This window comes from Aptenodytes patagonicus, chromosome 12 (assembly GCF_965638725.1).
Source record: "Aptenodytes patagonicus chromosome 12, bAptPat1.pri.cur, whole genome shotgun sequence".
NCBI lineage: Eukaryota > Metazoa > Chordata > Aves > Sphenisciformes > Spheniscidae > Aptenodytes > Aptenodytes patagonicus.
The window spans coordinates 20387668-20406308 of NC_134960.1; the positions used below are offsets into that span (position 1 = coordinate 20387668).

Here is an 18641-nt window from a genome sequence, read left to right on the forward strand (position 1 = left end):
AGTCTGCAAATGCAACCTGAACGACCAAGGTACCACCAACAATTCATCCAAAAGCTAAGCCTTTCTTGGGGAGATCAATGTTGCCATTTCTGGCTGTCGACAAGATGTCTTGAAGCAGAGGTGAAGAGCTGGCAAACCGCTGCTGAGGCACCGGGAGCCATTAATGCCATTTCTTCAGACAGAGCGAGGTACAAAACTCATGGTGCCACCGGAGAGCTGGCCTCAGCATCCCGAATCAAAGCCTCTCCTCCACTTCGGGAAATGGCGTGACAGAGACTATGCTCCAGAGTGCAAACGGGACTGGGTATTACAATGTGTTTGGTGCCTTTCTGTGGCACGCGCAGAACTCAGAAGTATCAGGCTAACACCCAGGTCCTTCTCAAAATCCAATTTAAAAAAAAAAAAATCATTTCACTGTAACATACATACCAAGCATTTAGAGACAGGGCTAGAACATGCTTCCTAAGGAAAGTAAATCTCCAAATAAACTCAAAGTACGAGGAAAATCTTCCTTCCTAAAGTGACTTTTGTTTTCTACAGGTTAGGAATGTTCTCAAGAAGATTAGACTTGACTGGCTATCTGCAGAAGGATGTTTTATGGAACTATCAGACCAAGTGTTTGGAGAGACAAAACCCAAGTGACAAGTGCTCAGCTTATTTTTATTCCCTTCACTAACCCAAGGCTTGTTCAGACTCTTGCTTGTGGTGTAATCCTAGTACCAAGTGCTCATTAATGTTTAAGTGAACTAAACCAAGGTTTTCAATAAAAGCTAACTGCAATCAGCTACCACATTCTCCGCAACGGCGATAACATACACACGTATGCATACCAATCTGGGACTGTACACTTGTAACACATACAACCTGTTCATTATGAAGCCAATATTTCATTGAGTTTTAAGGATCAGCTGCGAATGACTAGGCAGAAGCCTTTTATTAAGATGCTTAATTTTCACAATTCTGTATAACACTGGTCACAGCTAAAAATAGATTTTTAAAAGTCAGAAACTCAAGTGTTTTCCGATGTTACAATACAGCAATCTCGCCTTCTATGAATACACTGAGCCTTGAAGTTGCATACTGAGCACAAATACACAAATGCTTTGCTTTGCCACCAAGTCTGTTCTTAAGATTTTTACTGCTTGCAAAAGTGCACAGATTTAAATTGTTCACATTAAAAAAAGACATCAACTAAAATATTTACCTTAATTCACATAGTAGGAACAGGTCCAAAGCACAGATACTTAGATAGGCCCACTACAATTATTTCAGACAACATGCAGGACTAAGTTTAAGGCATATTAAGGCCTGAAATAGCTGCATATACCTATTTTACATGAAAAGACAGTGAACATTTAGTTTTATAAGCAGTTTCTGAAATAGGTACTAAAACCTATCAATTTTATTTAGTAAAATGCATCTAGCATTTATTGGTACACTTTTCAAAGAAAAACATTACTCCCAACTCTTATGCCTCTACAAGAGCTTTTACAGTTTTATAGAAAATGGTGAAAAATTACAGCTGTTGTTGATTATAGGTACCAGATGAAGGTTTGGTTGAATTTCAATAATAAATTAAAACAATCATAATCCACAGGGATTTCAAAGCTCCATGTATAAATATCACTTTGTATGAAAATGAAACCCAAATGTGGGATGTCAACTCTATAAAACTGACTAACATTAGATATGAAGCAGTCACTTAGATCATGCAACTGCACAGGCTTTTATTATTTTAGAAACAAATTTCAAAAGAAGCCTGGCAGGGTTGTACTTGCCTGACACAGCGTACGGTTCTCTTACAGTTTTAACACACAAAACAGATATGGAAGGGACTTTCTTTCCTAATCAAGGGTGACAAGGCAGCGCTCAAGGGCCAAAGTTGCCCTTTCCTTAAATGAATTACACAATTTGGATGAGACCATGCAAGTAATATTAACATCTTAAAGATAATAAAGAGAATCAAAAACACAGAGGTGACATAACTTATTCTTGCAATTATGCTGTCCATTGTAGACTGCTGTCTTTTGAGAGTTGTTTTCTGACATGCTAGAGGGAACACCGTTGACAGATGTGGAAAAACAATGAGTATAGGCTTCTGAGCCACTTGATCAATGGGACTTGCAGTAGCTGATACAGCTATAGCTGATACAGCTAGTCATACGCCACGATGGTGATTTGTAGTAAAGAGCCTAACCACAGCCCAACTTGTAAGAACAGGCGCTGCAGACTAAACATTCTGCCACCACTTACAGAAAAGCACATCAGAATTATCACTTTTTTCCACTGAAGCAAAGGGAAGCCAGATACAACAAACTTTTTCCATTTTTCCTGCATTCTCACAGGTGTAAAATCAGTAGGGACAGTAGCAAGCAAAAACTATTTCCATTTAAAACAAAGGAATTTTACTTCTTTAAGACAAATGAAGCTATCTTTTAAAAGGTAATACTTTACTGTTATCTTTTAATGTGATGTTAGTCCAACACGGGATTGATTTCAATCAATTCAGATTAAGTTTGGGTAAATTTATACAGACGTTCTTCAAACACTGCATTACCTTTAAGAAAGGCTGAGTATGGGAACAGTTCCCAGTATTTACATCTTCAAAAGCAACAAAAGTTGTAAACATAAATATAAATTTATATATACAAATGTGATGTAAATAGGTGTCAGGTTATGCAGCTCCCCAAAATTTCTTAGGACTAAATATATAATATGAAAGAACTGTGTATCTCCATGGTATCAGCCCTGAGGTATAAAATAAAAACAAACAAAATAAAATTATAACTGAAGCTCATACTTGCACATGATGACCGTGACTGTCTATTTCACTTTATTTTCTAGTTAATCCCAGATACTCCCTAGAGAAATCAAAATTCAGTATTTTGAAAACAAGCTGGAAGAAGGATCCACACTGCCTAAAGGAGACAGCTCTCCAGTCAAAACGAGGAGCACATTTTTATGTGTGCGGCCAGACAAGCTGTCTTCTACAAAATAACTTCCGTGAAACTGAGGTGCAGGGGAAAAGGACACTCCCTCCCTTTCATAGCCCTCTTTCACATTTTTAAGCCTGTTTTTTAAGAAAATAGAGCACATATGAGATCCCGTATCACTTCCTGTGTCCTACCCCACGTTCTTCATTCCCCTCCAACTACTAAGTTGTTCATTTCAACCACGCTTGTCAGATGAGCCAAAATCCCATCCCATCACCTCCAAAAGTTGAATTCCTCCAGGTTTTGTGAAAATACAGCAGCACTACAGAGAACAGAAACCCATAATGTCCAAATGGCATTCTGTCCCAGGTACCAGGAAAGCCCATGCACACAAGACCACCTAAGCACAAGCTCTGAAGCTTTTGTAGCCATTGGTGTAACACAACCAACCTTTAAAGGAACTTTACTTCAGTGGTCCCTGTGCTCAGAAAATTACCAGTTTCCAATTCCCTTTACAATTTGCATCACCTCCTCATTTGCCCTCAGCGCTCACTGTCATGTCTCAGAATTCTTGGGGTAACATCCACAGACTACTCACTCACTGCAGGTGTGAATCTGCGCGATTATACTGCCAGTGGCAAACAGAACATTTTGACCACTTATTTCATGCTTATTTCCCCCTCTGAAAACCATGTCCACATATTTACCTTTCAAAGAATCAAATGAATCGTTCTCCCCAGCAGCAAAAATCCAGGGATACAATTCCTTCCAGAAATTAATGGAAAAATATATACAACTTACCAGGAGATTGATAGCTAAAGATTCTATGTACCTAGTTATTACTGCTCCGTATTTTTTTGAAGAAAAGCATATAACAAGTGTAAGAACAGATTTCATATTCGAACTATTAATACAGTTTTACACTGATCGGCGGCAGAAGAGGTTCTGAGCAACTGAAGGAAGGAATCATGGCTTGACTATAGAGTAAAAATCCACAAGTGCTTTTGCTCGAGTCAGCAACAAGACCAGACGAACTAGATTCACTCATCTAAGCAGGCAGCTTTTTATTTAAGATTCGGGAAACTTGGAACAAAACTAAAACGCAATAAAGACTTCGCAGATGAAAACACCTCCATAGTAGTTTCTACACCTATGGGGTTTGTATGAAAAAGGAGTCTAGACCAGAGCTTGCAGAGATACAACTTTTACAACAACTCAGTTCCAATTTAAATACAAACTCATTCTTCAGGATATGCTACTCACAACTACTTTTACATGGAACAACACTGGCATCCAGTGGCCAATTCAATTAATCACAGAAGTGAATGACTTCAGCTACCCTCCTGCACTTCTTTTGACTAGGAAGCATCACTTTATTTATACGAGACAATCTAAATCTGGAGGATGTTCCGAAAAGTTTGCATGCACCCAAAGTATTAACCAAAAAAAAAGTATTTATAAATGCACCTCTTGCAAAATAAGTATTAATTTACCTGGTAACGCAGTGATGAAGTCCCGTTGTAACATGGGCTTCAAGTAAGAGTTAATATGTCCATGCTGATAGTGACACATTCGTGAAATAAGGTGTTCCACAAATTCAACCTGATCTGATTCAGACCACTGGTCAAAATATTTAATACACAAGTCTTTTTCCTTTTCGTAGTTTCCTTCCGATGGTCTTTTTCTTGAGACAATCACAGATGAAGTTCCATTACTTATCTGTTTTTAGAAAAGGAATATCAGTATTTAAATATAAACAAGAATAGGAACAGCTTTATAAGAACTCTCTCAAGGAAGAAAACGTGAGAAGATGCAAAGAAATAATCAACAGAATTAAATTTTAAAATATATTCTTAAAGCTATGAGTTACGCTATACAAATTTCATCTTTTGTAGATAAAGATGAATGAAAGGACCTTGCTCATAATTATAAGTCACTTCTTACACTGAAAGACTTCAATTCCCTTATACCTCTTACCATTTAAACAGCGAGGAACTTAATGCTTCTTAGAACAAACTTTTCCAGATTAAGCCAGTGGTTTCTGCTGCATATTGCAGTCTGCCTCCACAAATGATTTACACAGGTTCCAGCAGTTAAACTAATACACACTTAAGAGACGTACCAAAGTTCGGTATTAATACTCTAATTAACGCAAAAATTCAAGACCCTCATGTCAGTGTTGAACTGCTTGTCCATAAATGAAAACTAAGAATTACACGATGTCAAGGGCTTGTTTTGGTTTTGAAAAACAGCTCATATCAATGTTTGGGACATCCACATAAAAACCGTCATTAAAATCCTGGGAGCTTTAGCTACAAATAAGGATGCTACAAGAACACCAGCCCAGGACTTACTGCTAAGCAGTAAATAGAACCAAAGATTGATGCCAGGCTCTTCTGAGCCCTTCGGGAGACCAAGAGGGCTGCTGGGGAACAACTGTCAGCTCTCTGAAATATTCGCAAACGTCTTCAAAGCAAATTGGTCGCAACTCCTTGCCATGTGAAGGTGTTGAATTTTTCCTTTTAAATGATAGTCATGTGCTCAGAAAAGTTGAACTGTATTCCCAAGTATCCTTTGACGCAGAATTGTCCTTTCAAGGTCAGCACAAACTACAAAATCTGAGAAGATCTAGTAATTTCTCAAGTATTATTCATTGGCGTCATCCTTCACTTGAAGGCTGAGCTAATTTTAGGATGGTACAGTCAACTAACTACATACAAGGATGACTATGCAGATGCAAGATTTGGAAGTTTCTCAAAAGCAGGAACATATAAAAACATGCCAACTCTCTTTCTAAGCGAATGTTAGTCCTACCTGCCATAGGGTATTTTTCTTTGGAGACTCATCTTCATTCTGATCCTCCATTACTGATGTGTTCTAGGAACAAAAAGAATTATGACTTCAATTTTTTTTTCTATGGCAATTCCTTGCTCTACAAGCATTATGAAAAAGCAAATCAATTGAACAGATAAAATTCATTTTCCCAGTGAACGGAATTATCAAATATTTCTGGCCACAAAACCTGGGTATTATAAATAAATTTCCCTTTTAACTGACATGTTTATCAATTCCATTTACTGTAAAGATAACTCCCCAACCCCTCTTCAATTTCCTTTGACAGGTTTTCATGCAGCCTTTCAACACTTTTCTCACTGGGAAATAAATTCACTTTCATCCTACTCAAGCCAAAGTAATTAAACCTGTCAAAGTAATCAACTAGCACTTTCTGCCAAAGTTAAATTGCATACGTCTAGTCAAAAACAAAAAAAAAAATCACTATATGCTACTTAGACGCAACAGAATGATTTTTTTTCCAGCTCTAGCTTACCACAAGGAGGAGGGACCGTTCTCTGCAGAATGTCTCTGTAATTCACTGCCACAGTCTGTGTCCTATAACCCTTGGCAGTTACCATCTTTCTTCACCCTGACTTAATTACAGTGCTCTTCCCACATCATAACTGCTCCTCCCTACTGTTTTCTTCCCTTTTGTTCGAGAACGACATGTTAAGAATTTCTATAAACATTCAGCTGCAAATGTTTCTTTTAGAGCTTCCCTCAGATTTCCAAGATCTTTCACTCATTTCTTCCCTTTTTGTTTTTTAATTATCTGCTCCCTTTTGCTGTCCATACCACAATTACCATCTATTTCTACCTACTTGTTGGTACCCCACACCTAGGCAATTACTGCTCATTTAGCTTCCCACCAACCCTGACCTCCCCGTTACTCGTGCCCAGGAGACACTGGCTAACTGGCAGAGGGCTATCACGAAAAACTGAACGTCTTAAAAGATTGTCTGTATTTATTTCAGTCTTATTCCCCTCTATCAGCTGTCCCAGCAGAAAGAAGAACAGCTCATTCAAGTAAAACACATGATGGAATAAGTCACACAATTCCTTTACTCTTGCCATCACAGATTATGGATTAACCCCTTAACAACTACATCCAATCCCCACTCAAAACACAACTCCACCTCAAAAGCATTCACTGCTTCATCTCCTCCTCTTTCTTGCATAAGGGATGTACCGCACCAAAACCAGAAAACTGGAAAAATTAACAGTATTACCCCCATAGGCAAGCCTTCCTCCACTGCCTGACTACAGTGCTTTGTCTGAAGTTTACCTTGAACCCTTTTCTACATTGCAGTTAGGTATGAAAAAATATGCAACACACAGACGAAAGATTACATTATGAAAACTACGTCCACTGGGTGATGGGAAAACTCAAGTCTATCTGGTTATGACACACGTAACAATAACAAATACAAGCCCAGGAGATGTGAGGAATCAAAAAATGGACAAAGGCAGTAAAGGTTTTGTGTTACTCCACAGATACTTGTATTTTAGCGTTTCTGGACATACACAGAATAGTAACATTGGGAAAGTAAATCACCCTTTCCACATTTTCAAAATTATAGTCTCGAGGGCCATTCCAGTTATTCGTAACTACACACTGTTCATAACCAGCACTATCACTGATGTGCAAACGATGTGCAAATGATGCTCTCCCACTGCACGGTGCCACAAGAGGGAGCACAAATCAGCCATAGACTTACTGGTACCCAACTGGCCCACACCAGCAAACATCACTCCAGGGAATTTATAATTTTATTATAAATTTGAGTATTTAGAAATACTTATTACAGTGATTATATGTTGTTAACAGTGTTTTCAATTGCTATGTGCTTAAATGAGTGAGGAACACCTCATCCCCTTTTGTAGCTGAAAGATAAATACATGCATTGATCCTGTGAGCTAAGAGCAAGGAACAGGAACTCTCATTGAGAATATCAAACACGGATGGCTTGGGTCAGCGTATTCAGCAGAAATCCCACATTACATCAGTTTAGCCCCAACCTAACTTTCCTTCAGTAAGTCACAGCGAGACTCTGCCATTGCTTTCTTCTGCTCCTTTATTGGGAAACGTCTCAGAGATCATTGCTAACTCCCTGGGATGTAGGCTAAGAACAGTCTCCTAAATGTTACGTCTTTTCTTTCTAGGAACATATAATAAAACTACAGCAGAACAGCACTGTAATGCAGTGTGCAAGAACACAAACTTCACCAAAATGATCAGACTTCCACACTAGGCTATTGACTGCAGAGCAAGTTTTTGTTTTCGGTGTGCACCTACTCAATTCTGCTGTGCCTCTGCTGCTGCCTAGGTAAAGAAAACTGGGTAGCAGACTTTAAGGAGATGCTACATCCTTGGCATGTCCACTGATACAAGGGAGAAGTAGGACGACTGCATTTCTCCTGCCCCTCTCCACTTGTCCCTCTTCCTTCAGAGCATCAGAGCACAGTCTTGGCTAAGAGGACAGTGTCTTAGATCCACAAATGGGCAACCTGGCACAGGCAGTACTGCTGCTGAGAGGTATCTCCATGACCTCTCAACATCTGGGCCATGAATGTGAGGGCAGACAACATGGATTGATTTTTAGGCCAGAAATTTAACATTATATTTATGTATTTAATTGGGAAGTAGGTAGCTGTGTTAATTTAATGGTATCTACTACAGTCTTTATTGCTTTTTCTCTCTCTTCCCATCCTAAACTCACTCCACATTTTCTTACTATATTTAAATGAGTGAGGACCTTGAGGGTTCTTTCTACTCCTAAATATATAGCTTGTTTTCCCTATTATATCTTCTCTTCCCAATAAATTCTCTCTACTTCTGTCTTAAACACTTAATTTTGGGGGTTATTCCCCAGATCACATACACACTCAATGGATTTTACACATTGTACACAGACTCTAATGTGTGTCTAAAGCACTTAAGCCTACTAACTGAAGCCTAAAAGATGACTGGGTGGATCCTCTCCTGTCATCTGGAAGAAGCAATTAGACAACTCTAATCTGTCCGGTACATCCACAGCACTTGGCACAAGAATAATTTCAAAATTCCTAACAGCTGGTGTCACTAGTCCTTGCTCAGAAAGGCATCCAGCTCTTGTGCAAGAAGGAAGATAGGTATCTACAAGTTCAACTCTTCCCTTCATCATGCTGTTCCCTTCTCTCAACCTGTACCTTTTTGTTTACCCCACCCACCCTCCACGTAAAGCCACCATGCTGGCCACCTCTGCCGTTTTCCCAAGCAGCTTTAAAAGTGGATTTAACATGGACTCCACTCCATTTCCCTGCAGCTCTGCTGCTGAACAGCATCAAGACCTGGTGCAAACGATGACCTTTCATTCAGTTACTCTGGCAAGGCCATGAGCCCCTGCAATACGACTGACCTGCACTTGCAGACTCCGAAAGAACAGGCTTGATTTTTTTACCCCCACAACCACAAGAGCCTAGCAGCTTCTCACAGTGGAAGCATAGCTTCTAAATATTGTCAATTAATCCTGCTTATAAGTTCATTTTTTCCAGAAATTCTTGTTAAATTGCTCACAGCTCTTGCAAAAGTAGAATGATATTTCCAACCAGCTGTCATTCCTTAATTAGTCAGCCTGGAATAAGTGCTCTCCATCCCCTACTGGGAATGGCAGCAACAGCAAAGTGATAACAATGGGTCTAAGCATAGATGTTTTCCGTTGCCTTATAGTTATTACAACCCAACTGAATAAAGTTACACTGAAGAAAGCCTCTGTCTTTATTTTCACTAATGGTAAAACCAGCAATGGCAGTAAAATTTACAAATTGCTCTACAAGCTGTAGAATTTTAAAAGCTTGTTTCCTGAAGATATGCATCCCATATTCCTCACCTAGTTCTGCAGTAACTTCAAGCTTTCTTTAGTCTTTCTGCTCCGCAATACCTCAAAAGCCTTTGGGATTTCTGAGATGCAGATGAACATGGCAAACGGGTTCAAAAGTTACTTGGGGAGAAAGAGGTACTGACAAGCAGCATAATTACATAAAGCTCATTTCCTTTGGAGATTATGAAAAGCTTCCAAAAAAAAAAAAAAAAAATAATGATCCCCAAAGGCAAAAAATTTTGAAGGTATTATAAAACTTCATAAATCACAATTTCAGTTAAGATCCTTAGATACCTGGTAGCAACTAAAACTGGCGTCTCAAGCATAATAGTTCCACATACGTATAATTGTATCACATTAGGTACAAAAGCACCTAAGTTTTTCTGTAGATGAATGGCACTCAGCCTGCAAGGCTCATCTCACTCCTGAGATACCTGAAAAAAAAGCTGCACCTTTTCTAGCAGAAATCTATCAAACCTGTACAGGCTAACCAGATTTCTACCAGGTTTGTGTTAGCTATGGGCAGGTAACGCTTAGGTTTGCACCATGCTTCAAGACTTGGGAGTGCCTTTAGTCACTTAATTGACTCTGAGGAGAAACAGCATGGTGCAGCTTTGTTCTTTAACCCAGTTTTAGTTCCAGTATCGAGAGAGCAATTATAGAAGTGATAGCAGCAATCCTGGGAACTGGGACAAGACACACAAGCAGCAGCAGTAGTAGTACCTAGCAAAGCAGACAACATTGCTATGTTTCTTCAGTAAGAAACTTTTCCCTACCAAAGAATGGATTCACAGGATACAAAGGATGGATGGACAAAACTAGACAATAGCTGTGTTACCTAGGAAAAAAAGAATAGCAGTCTTCAATTATTATATTTTCGGCTATAATGAAAGGGAAAGTGATAGAGAACAAGAACTTCTGTTTCCCACTACCCTTGAGACTATACCAGTAATTCTGATCTGAGTTAAAGATCAAGCCAAGTCTTTAAAAACTTAATTTTTGAGAAAATTCCCCCTCACTGGAAAAGATACCAGGAAATTTCAGTTAAAATTACAAAATAAGCAATACTAATCAAAAAGTTCAGCTAACCAGGCTCTGATCTCCTTTAGCAAATCACATCTACATCTGTCTTTAGAGAAGTTGAAGAAACGATAAAAAATAACTAATACATACTTGGATATCTTGAAGTCAAACACAGCAGATAAAGCTCGAGCTCTGTATACTCAAATCGCCTTCTGAAACCAGCTCTGCCAGCACAAGGATTGCTGAAGGTATTAATTACACATTCACCCAGAGGAGGAGAGGAATCCACCATCCTATGTGACAACTGGACCACATCAGTAAGGAAGAAAGCTGGGTAACCATCTTCACCATCTAAAAGCAATGAGCATGTGTCCCTCATGGCTTCCTGCTTTTAATATAGCCAGAAAACCCTGAATGGTTTAAAGCATTTAAAAATGAATGCAAGCCTCTCCTTAGGATGTAATGCTCACCATTTTCTAATCCAGGAACCTGTTAAACAGTGTTTATTAAAAACATCTTGATACTTGATCAGGGATAGGAGGAGATTTTCTTCTTTTAACTACTGAGAGACTCTTAATAAAAATATACTGTAGCACAAACACTAAATGAAGTTGGAGAACCACTAACTTAAACTGCACAAGATGTGAATCAACTCTTCTCACAGCAAGGACCAAATCCCTTACTTATCACATCCCTCAAAATCTGTATATACCAGTCTGCAAAGAAATGCAAAAACACTACAGTCCTTCCAAATGCCAGGTCAGAAGTAGGTGGTCACTGACAAAGTGTGCTTATTCTAACCACTGCAAAGATTCATCACCTCAAAGAATTTCTTCAGAAGCATAGCCGTAGGCTATCTACAGAGGAATGACATAAAAGATTCCTGTATCAAAGGAGTAAGCATAAAAAGGTATGGACAGTTATTAAAATCTGGGCAATAAAGATGTTTGGCTTCACAAAGACGACAGCACCACCACCAACATGCCTCCAGCTACAGGTTTAACCTCACTCACGTTGCCTATAGAAAACTGTTCCTTGCAATATTTCTCCATTAATTATGTAACAAGATAAAATACGCCTTTTTTTTTTTTATATTTAGTGGGATGATCACACCTTTATGCTGGGGGGGGGGGGGGGAATCCCTTGAGAAAAGTAGAAAATAGAGCCCTCGACCAAATGATTTTCCAAATAAAGAGTTTCTGAAAATATTTGATGGCAGATAAACTCAATCCACTGTCCGCAGTCACTATAAAGCACTTTGAAAACACAGCTCTAAGGTTCATCGGGTTAAACTTGATTTAGTTTTAGGTAGTCCTGCGAGGGATCCTTATGGATCCCTTCCAGCTTGAGATATTCTATGATTCTAACTTGAAAGTTAACTCTGCTGACCATGGCCATGTCTATATTTGACATTTGTATTAGTAACTGCTTGTTTCAGCTTAAATTAAACTATTTATGTAAGCACTAGGCATCTGCACAAATTAAGCTTAATATGCTTCATTTCTTACCTAGCTAGCTATTCTCCCAGTTGCCAGGTTTTATTTTAGTGTAGTTATTGCTGGAAGTTCAAACAAAAATATACTTGAAATACTAAAAGAGTCTACCAAGATCCAACAGCTGAAGGCACAATTAGAAAAAAAAACCCCATGCTGAAAATAAGGCATCATTTTTATTTGGCCTCTGACTAACCACCAAGAAGTTTACAGGAAGATAGGGTAAATTCAGTACCAGCAGAGAGTTATCCAGTTTGCATTTAAAGTGTCTAAAAACAAACACTGTAGTTTGACCACAAGTTGTAGACGTGATGTTTTTAAAAGATACCTAATGCTTCTACCTACCCAGTTTGACACCTTTCAAGGGCCTACTTTTAAGGAAGTTTTGTCCAGATCAGTAAATCCCCAAAACCCAACAGTTGCCTGCTCCTGTCTCTCTGCTCAGAGAAAGAAAATCTCAAGTCATTCTTCACCTAAATGTTCCAGAACAGTTATTTTTGCAGGTTCAGAATAATACAAGCAGGTACTAAACAGCTTATCTTGTTTAATCATGAATGCTTTGATGACTGGCAATTAGTACCACTATTTTAACTTTGTTTCTAAAGTATCAGTCTTCACCTTAACCTCATTACAAAATTAATTTCCTGATCTTCTGTAAATACGTAACTGCGTATCTCTTACTAGTCAGTATATGTCTGACTTAACATGAAGTTAATCTCAGAAGTCAGATCAGTGTGGGCTGCGTCCACAGAGGACTAAACTACATAACTTGTTTTTGAAATGAAATTTTACACGAAAATCATCAGCAGTTCAGAATTACTGTTCTGATCCAATTCCACGAAACACTAAGCAAGGGCTCCGACTCCACCGCAGAGCTTTTGGTGATGGCACATCCTTTTAACAGGCAGTAAACTGCAGTCTGAAACTACCCAGCAGAGCAGTTAATTTGGCAATTCAGACCCCAACCTGCAAAGCACAACTGCCAATGAAGTACGTACCGTAACAGCAAAATCACCCTGCTGGCTTTTAGAACTTCAGAAATAGTGCAATACAGATTCTCACAAAGATTAGTATATAAAAAAAAAATTATTCACTGATTAAACTAGCAGTCAATTTAGGATGTAATAAGAAACAAAAAAAATGTGCTACTTTTGTCCAAGTTACCAGCTATTTTCAACATGCCTGTATTTCCACTCAGCAAACAGACATCACTAGGAAAAAAAAAAAAAAAAATACAATTATTGCAATCCCAAGAGACATCCAGTGTTTTCAGCAGCAGGCATAGTTTCTAAAATTAGATAGGGATGATGCTTTTGATCCATCAGCCAATTCAAGTTGTCTGTGTTTTATTATTTTTTTGTAAATATGTAATAGCTTATTACTTCTTAGGTGCGGGCTTACCTCAACAGGTACTGCGGTATCACGTCTAACATATTTCTTGCGTAACTGTTTCAAACACACCCTAACTCTCATTTAATTTTCTGAGTGTCTAGAGTAAAGAGTCAGTAATCAAAAACTGCCTGTATCCATCCTATATTAATATGTTGTATTTACAAGGACAATGAGTACCAAATTGTGTAATTGTAGCAATTTGATGACTCATCCCTGCACCATTCCGAGTACTGAACCATGAAGGCTTGCAAAACTTGCACCTCATGCAAACTATTTTCCTGAATATAAATATGTTGAGGCCCAAATATATATATATATATATTTTAATCGCTTTCTCTACACCTGCCCCTCAAAACTTAAAGTACCAGTTTTATGCAGAATCAGCTTACTAAAAAAAATGACAAATGCAGTTTTAAATTCATCTAGACAAGGTTTGGGGGGCTACACTAAGCCTTGCTGTAACATTTTCCAAAGTGCCTACTTGCTCAGCTCAAGCTGGTAGTTGAAAAAATTTGAAGAAATAATAATAATAATATCTTCATCATCTTAGGTTGTGAAAGAGCATCCAGCAGTAAGGGGCAGCCAGCAAGTCTTACTGCAATGCTCCACCTGAGGCTTACTGATCATGTTTTACTTCAGATGAAAACTGGCTTTATTTTCTAACCAGCTGGACTCTGCAGCCCTTTCCCAGCCTAATAGGAGGTTTAATTATACCTTCAGCTTACAGGTGTTGCTTGTTTTTCAACTGTCTCCGTTCATGCCTTTAACTATACAGTCACTCAGCCTTTCTTGGCAAATACTGTATGTGTGCAGTACATTAGCAATCCACATTCTTGCCCAGAGCAGAAAAATCTCAGTACTTAAATAGTATATCAAAGCAGCCATCAGACTTATCATTGGTATTGCTGCAAATGGTTGCAATCACTTTCCTAAAAAATTTCTGAATTAACTTTCACAACTCTAGAGTACAAATACCCCAAAAGAGAAATCCTTTCTACCTGCAAACAATAATTTTAGCAATAAAACGTTTACATCAGAAATATGCCTGTGACAAACTGGCTATAGAAAGGTACACAGACACTAGGAGCAAGGTACTGGTTTTCTGTTTTGTTTTTTTTTAATTAAGAGAAGTTACCTCAGGTTCTCAGCTACAATTACTATTATTGTTTTTGCACTAACAATATTGCTAATGGCTCCTCCAATTAATTTTCCAAATAAACCTATTTAGGTAGAAGCTATTTGCACTTCTAATCTTAATCCATCACGAAGTAAACCAGTTTTTCCTCCGTACATTTAAGACTCAAGGGAAACTTCAAATCGTGTCACCTATGCAGTGAACTCATTGAAACTACTGAAGTAAATGCAACAAGTTTTCAGAGCTTCCACTGCATCACAGACACTTGTCCCGTGCTACGTATTCGTTTGGACCATTTGCATCTACAACTATACCAAAAGCTACCCTAAATAACTGGATTTTGTTAGGCAGTTAGGAGGATTAGATATGTCAGCTTTTTTTTAATATATATAATGGTAACATTGAGTAGTATTTACTACCTTAGAAACTGTCTCAATACCTAGTAAAGAGCCCCTTTAGCTTTTATTTCCCATATAAAAAAAAACCATCACAAATGAAAACTTGAGGGGAAAATACCGGCTCAAGATTATAGTAACTTTTCTTCCTTCCAGAGCAGATGCAAAGAAACCTCTTCACATTCACTCACCTATTCATTTATAGGACTTGTAAAAGGAAAACAAACTATTTGGAAAGTTGCATTTCACTGCCGACTGCTCAAATTAGTATATCCATCAGAACCACTTTAACCGAGGAATTTAAGCACACAAACAGCAGCTGACTTCAAGGACTCCATAAGCAGCCAAGACATTTTAGAGCCAAGTGATGCATCCCTACAACACGCTATTTCTACATTAGCACTGGGTTTCAGAGCCCTAAACCAGCTTGCTTGCACCTCCTGTAAGTAGTTCAAATGTAGTATTGTTACAAAAAGTGTTTGCACTGTGTGGACACCCCGAGTCAGGTGCAAAGCAAAATTCAAATTACACTTCACGCTGTACAATGCCGTGTACAAAAGCTGTAAGTTGTACATTTTTCCCTGCATTATGTTCATGGGTAAACAAGGCAGAAAACACACCACTCTCCCCTACATAATTAATAAGCCCGTTAACAGTATTTCAGATTAAAGGTAGGACAAGTAACATCTCAGAAGCAAATTTCAGGCTAAGCTAGTAATTTGATTACTTCAGATTCATCAAAAATAAATTAGCCTATGTTAAGATTAACTACATTTGCAACTTGGCTGCCTGGTGCAAAGTTAAAATACTTCAAGGGTTATTCAGATAACTGCTATCTGAATAGCAGATCAGATCAGATCTCTGCTACTGGTTCCATGTGAAACCAGCTCTGTCCAAATTTAGTTACCTCAACGTGCTAGCCAGAAGACTGGCACAACCCTCAACACGAAGGTGTCTAAGAAGCTGTATGAAGGATGGGACATTAATCGGCATCAGAAATACAGACGCTGCAGCCAGTTAAAGATCTAGATCATTAAGTCTTTTTTTCAAAACCTCATCAATTTTTTTCTCATATCCACTACCGCTTAACACATGCACTGGTGCTTATCACCTTTTTCTTCTCTTAAGAGCTACAAAAGATCTGCAGCCCTCTAACCCTTCAGCAAAACAATAAAATGGAACAGAAGGAAGAGAAGCAGCGGACATGTACTTCCAGCTTGAGAAAAGTGGCTGAGCAACAAACACAAATACCACATACCAAAGCACACATAACTGAAGAGTAATTTAAAAATAAGCAACTCCAAACAACTACAAGCCCACAGCCACAAACTCACTGGCATTAAATACTAATACACTAGGATTGGAGATTCAAAAGAAGCTATAAGTTTCAATTAAACATTCAGGACTTTTCTCCAAGCATGCCTATGTATTTTCTCTAATTTTTCTAAGACCAGATTCTGGCACTTCTTCCTCTACATCCTGCCTTGCTTTCCCTGGCCAACAGAACTACATCAGAATTTATTCTCATTCTTTGGTTTTTGCTCTTCCCCAAGGATAAGCAAAACTTTAACCAGATTTTGAAGAGGTTTCTATACAAACTTTTTCTGTAAAAGTTATAAAAAGGTTACTCAAAAACACTGAGGAGCCTGAAATAAAATTGCAGTTACCCTCTGTTATTTGTTTTTTGCAAAATAGAAGTATTTGCACACAGAAGAAATACAGAAAAAGTAGCCACCACAATGAAATATTCAATAAAGCTAAAGCCTAAAACAAATCAGCTACTCCAAGAAAGAATCCCATGCTATATTTTAAGTTCAGTTTTTTCCTCCGAAGATGTATGGCAACATGATCCAGATTTGGCAACTCATGAAACTGTATCAATCCATCATAACTATTCAGGAAATCCTAGTCGCTCATTAATTGTCTGAAACATGATCTTTGCTTATACACAATTTCAGTGTGGTTTTGTAATTGCTGATATCCAAGCAACCGAAAGCCTGGAGAAAACCTTATCTCAAAAGAGACTGTGGACTAACTTCAGCTAAAGAAAGAAGCCTTCAGTAATACAAGATGCAAAAAACTACCCAAATCATTTTTTCAAATATCCACTCAGCCTTGCCTAGGGTTAGCCAGACACTCTGCATTCAAGTGCTGATTTTACCTAGGTATTAAAAGGAATGTGCAATTGCGTAATTTAGATTTCACATGATTTATATAATGGATGTCTAAATGCTCCTGACCTGTAAGGCCAGTACCACTTCTCCCTACAATTTCAAGTTACAGTTGATTAATACAAAAAGCACATCATTATAAGACTCTTCAGAAAAGAATTTGAGAACGGGAGGAACGGTTGCCCAATGTCTCAGGTTCCTCTTTTTGGAAGATTATTTTTACATCTGTATCACATCAGTGACTTACTTTACATTACAGCACGCCATCTTGTACTGGCGTAAATGAAAGGTGGCAAGCTGTTGCACAGGGTAGCAGATCGAAAAGGCAGGGGACAGCTGAAACCAACACGTTGTGCAACGAAGCCTTGAAACCAAAGCTGTGACCATTGCAGTGTGCCGGCAATCATCTCCTTACTTCCTGAAGGCAGTTGGGTTTGATGTCACTTCAACAGGAAAACTGCTGTATGTTTCTCGTACTTCTGTATAATGCTCTCCTTTTGTTCAAAGTGCCAGCTATGGTTTCTGTGGCCTGATCCGGAATCTGAAAGGGCTTTTGCCTACAACAAGCTGCACTGAAGGCTAACTTTGAAGTTAGCAGGGCTCAAAAAGAATTTAATAGATACTGCAGGACAATGTAAAACTCTCTAGAGTGATGGACAATCTCTTAGCACCAGGCATCCTGCTTTTTTACTATTCAGGTGCTGAATTCAAAGGCATTTGGCCTAACTCTTACCATTTTTCCCTAAACGCATATTATACGTAAGCTTGAGACTTTCAGATTACATCTGCTCTAGCAACCTGAGCTTACACGTACAGAACTGTATGTGGATTCCTGTAATGTTATGGTAAATAGTTTTTTGGTATTATATGCCTTGACTAAATTCCCTAGTTCAAATATCTTCAAAAGCAGACAAAAGTACCCTGATTTTCAAAGTAAGTTCAAGCGTGCATTCAAGCCCTGCAATCATATATACAACTTTAAAGGTATCTTCACTTGATCCTTGTTTAAGTGATTTTTCAAGTAGGGCATTTAACTATTAGCTACTGAGTATTTCATATAGAGAGAACTTAAAAGTCCACTGTCATTCATTAATAAATTTTTTTAATTTTTTTTTTTTTTTTAAATTATTATCTGTCAAATTCAAACTTCTCTTTGAATGCAGGGCCCTAATCCATTTGGTACAATGACATTTATCAGCTACAACATGCAAATTCCTTGACAGGAATTTTTCAATTCCAAGCCTCTATCCAAGAAAAACAGCTGAAGTGTCCACAGACATGTCAAAAGGTGTTTGCATTCATACACTTTATAATAAATATTTAGCAGTTTCTTTATTCAAAAATAAAATAAAAGGTGGAACAGATGCAAAAAAAACAGGTTTAGAAGTGCAGTTCGGATCATCC

The 18641-nt window shown here is 38.2% G+C and overlaps 1 protein-coding gene across 6 annotated transcripts in view; it reads right to left on the bottom strand.

Moving 5' to 3' along the window:
• The window catches only part of FBXW11 (F-box and WD repeat domain containing 11), a 74867-nt gene that overhangs the window by 29534 nt on the left and 26692 nt on the right, over window positions 1-18641 (bottom strand). For 5 of the 6 annotated variants that reach the window (XM_076349625.1, XM_076349621.1, XM_076349626.1 and 2 more), the window contains 2 exons: window positions 5748-5810; window positions 4427-4652 (listed from right to left, as the gene is read on the bottom strand). In XM_076349625.1, the coding sequence (XP_076205740.1) occupies window positions 4427-4652; window positions 5748-5810 (289 nt within the window). Of the gene's footprint in view, window positions 1-4426; window positions 4653-5747; window positions 5811-10801; window positions 10884-18641 lie in introns of those variants that run through there. The other variant, XM_076349627.1, reaches the window with a different exon arrangement.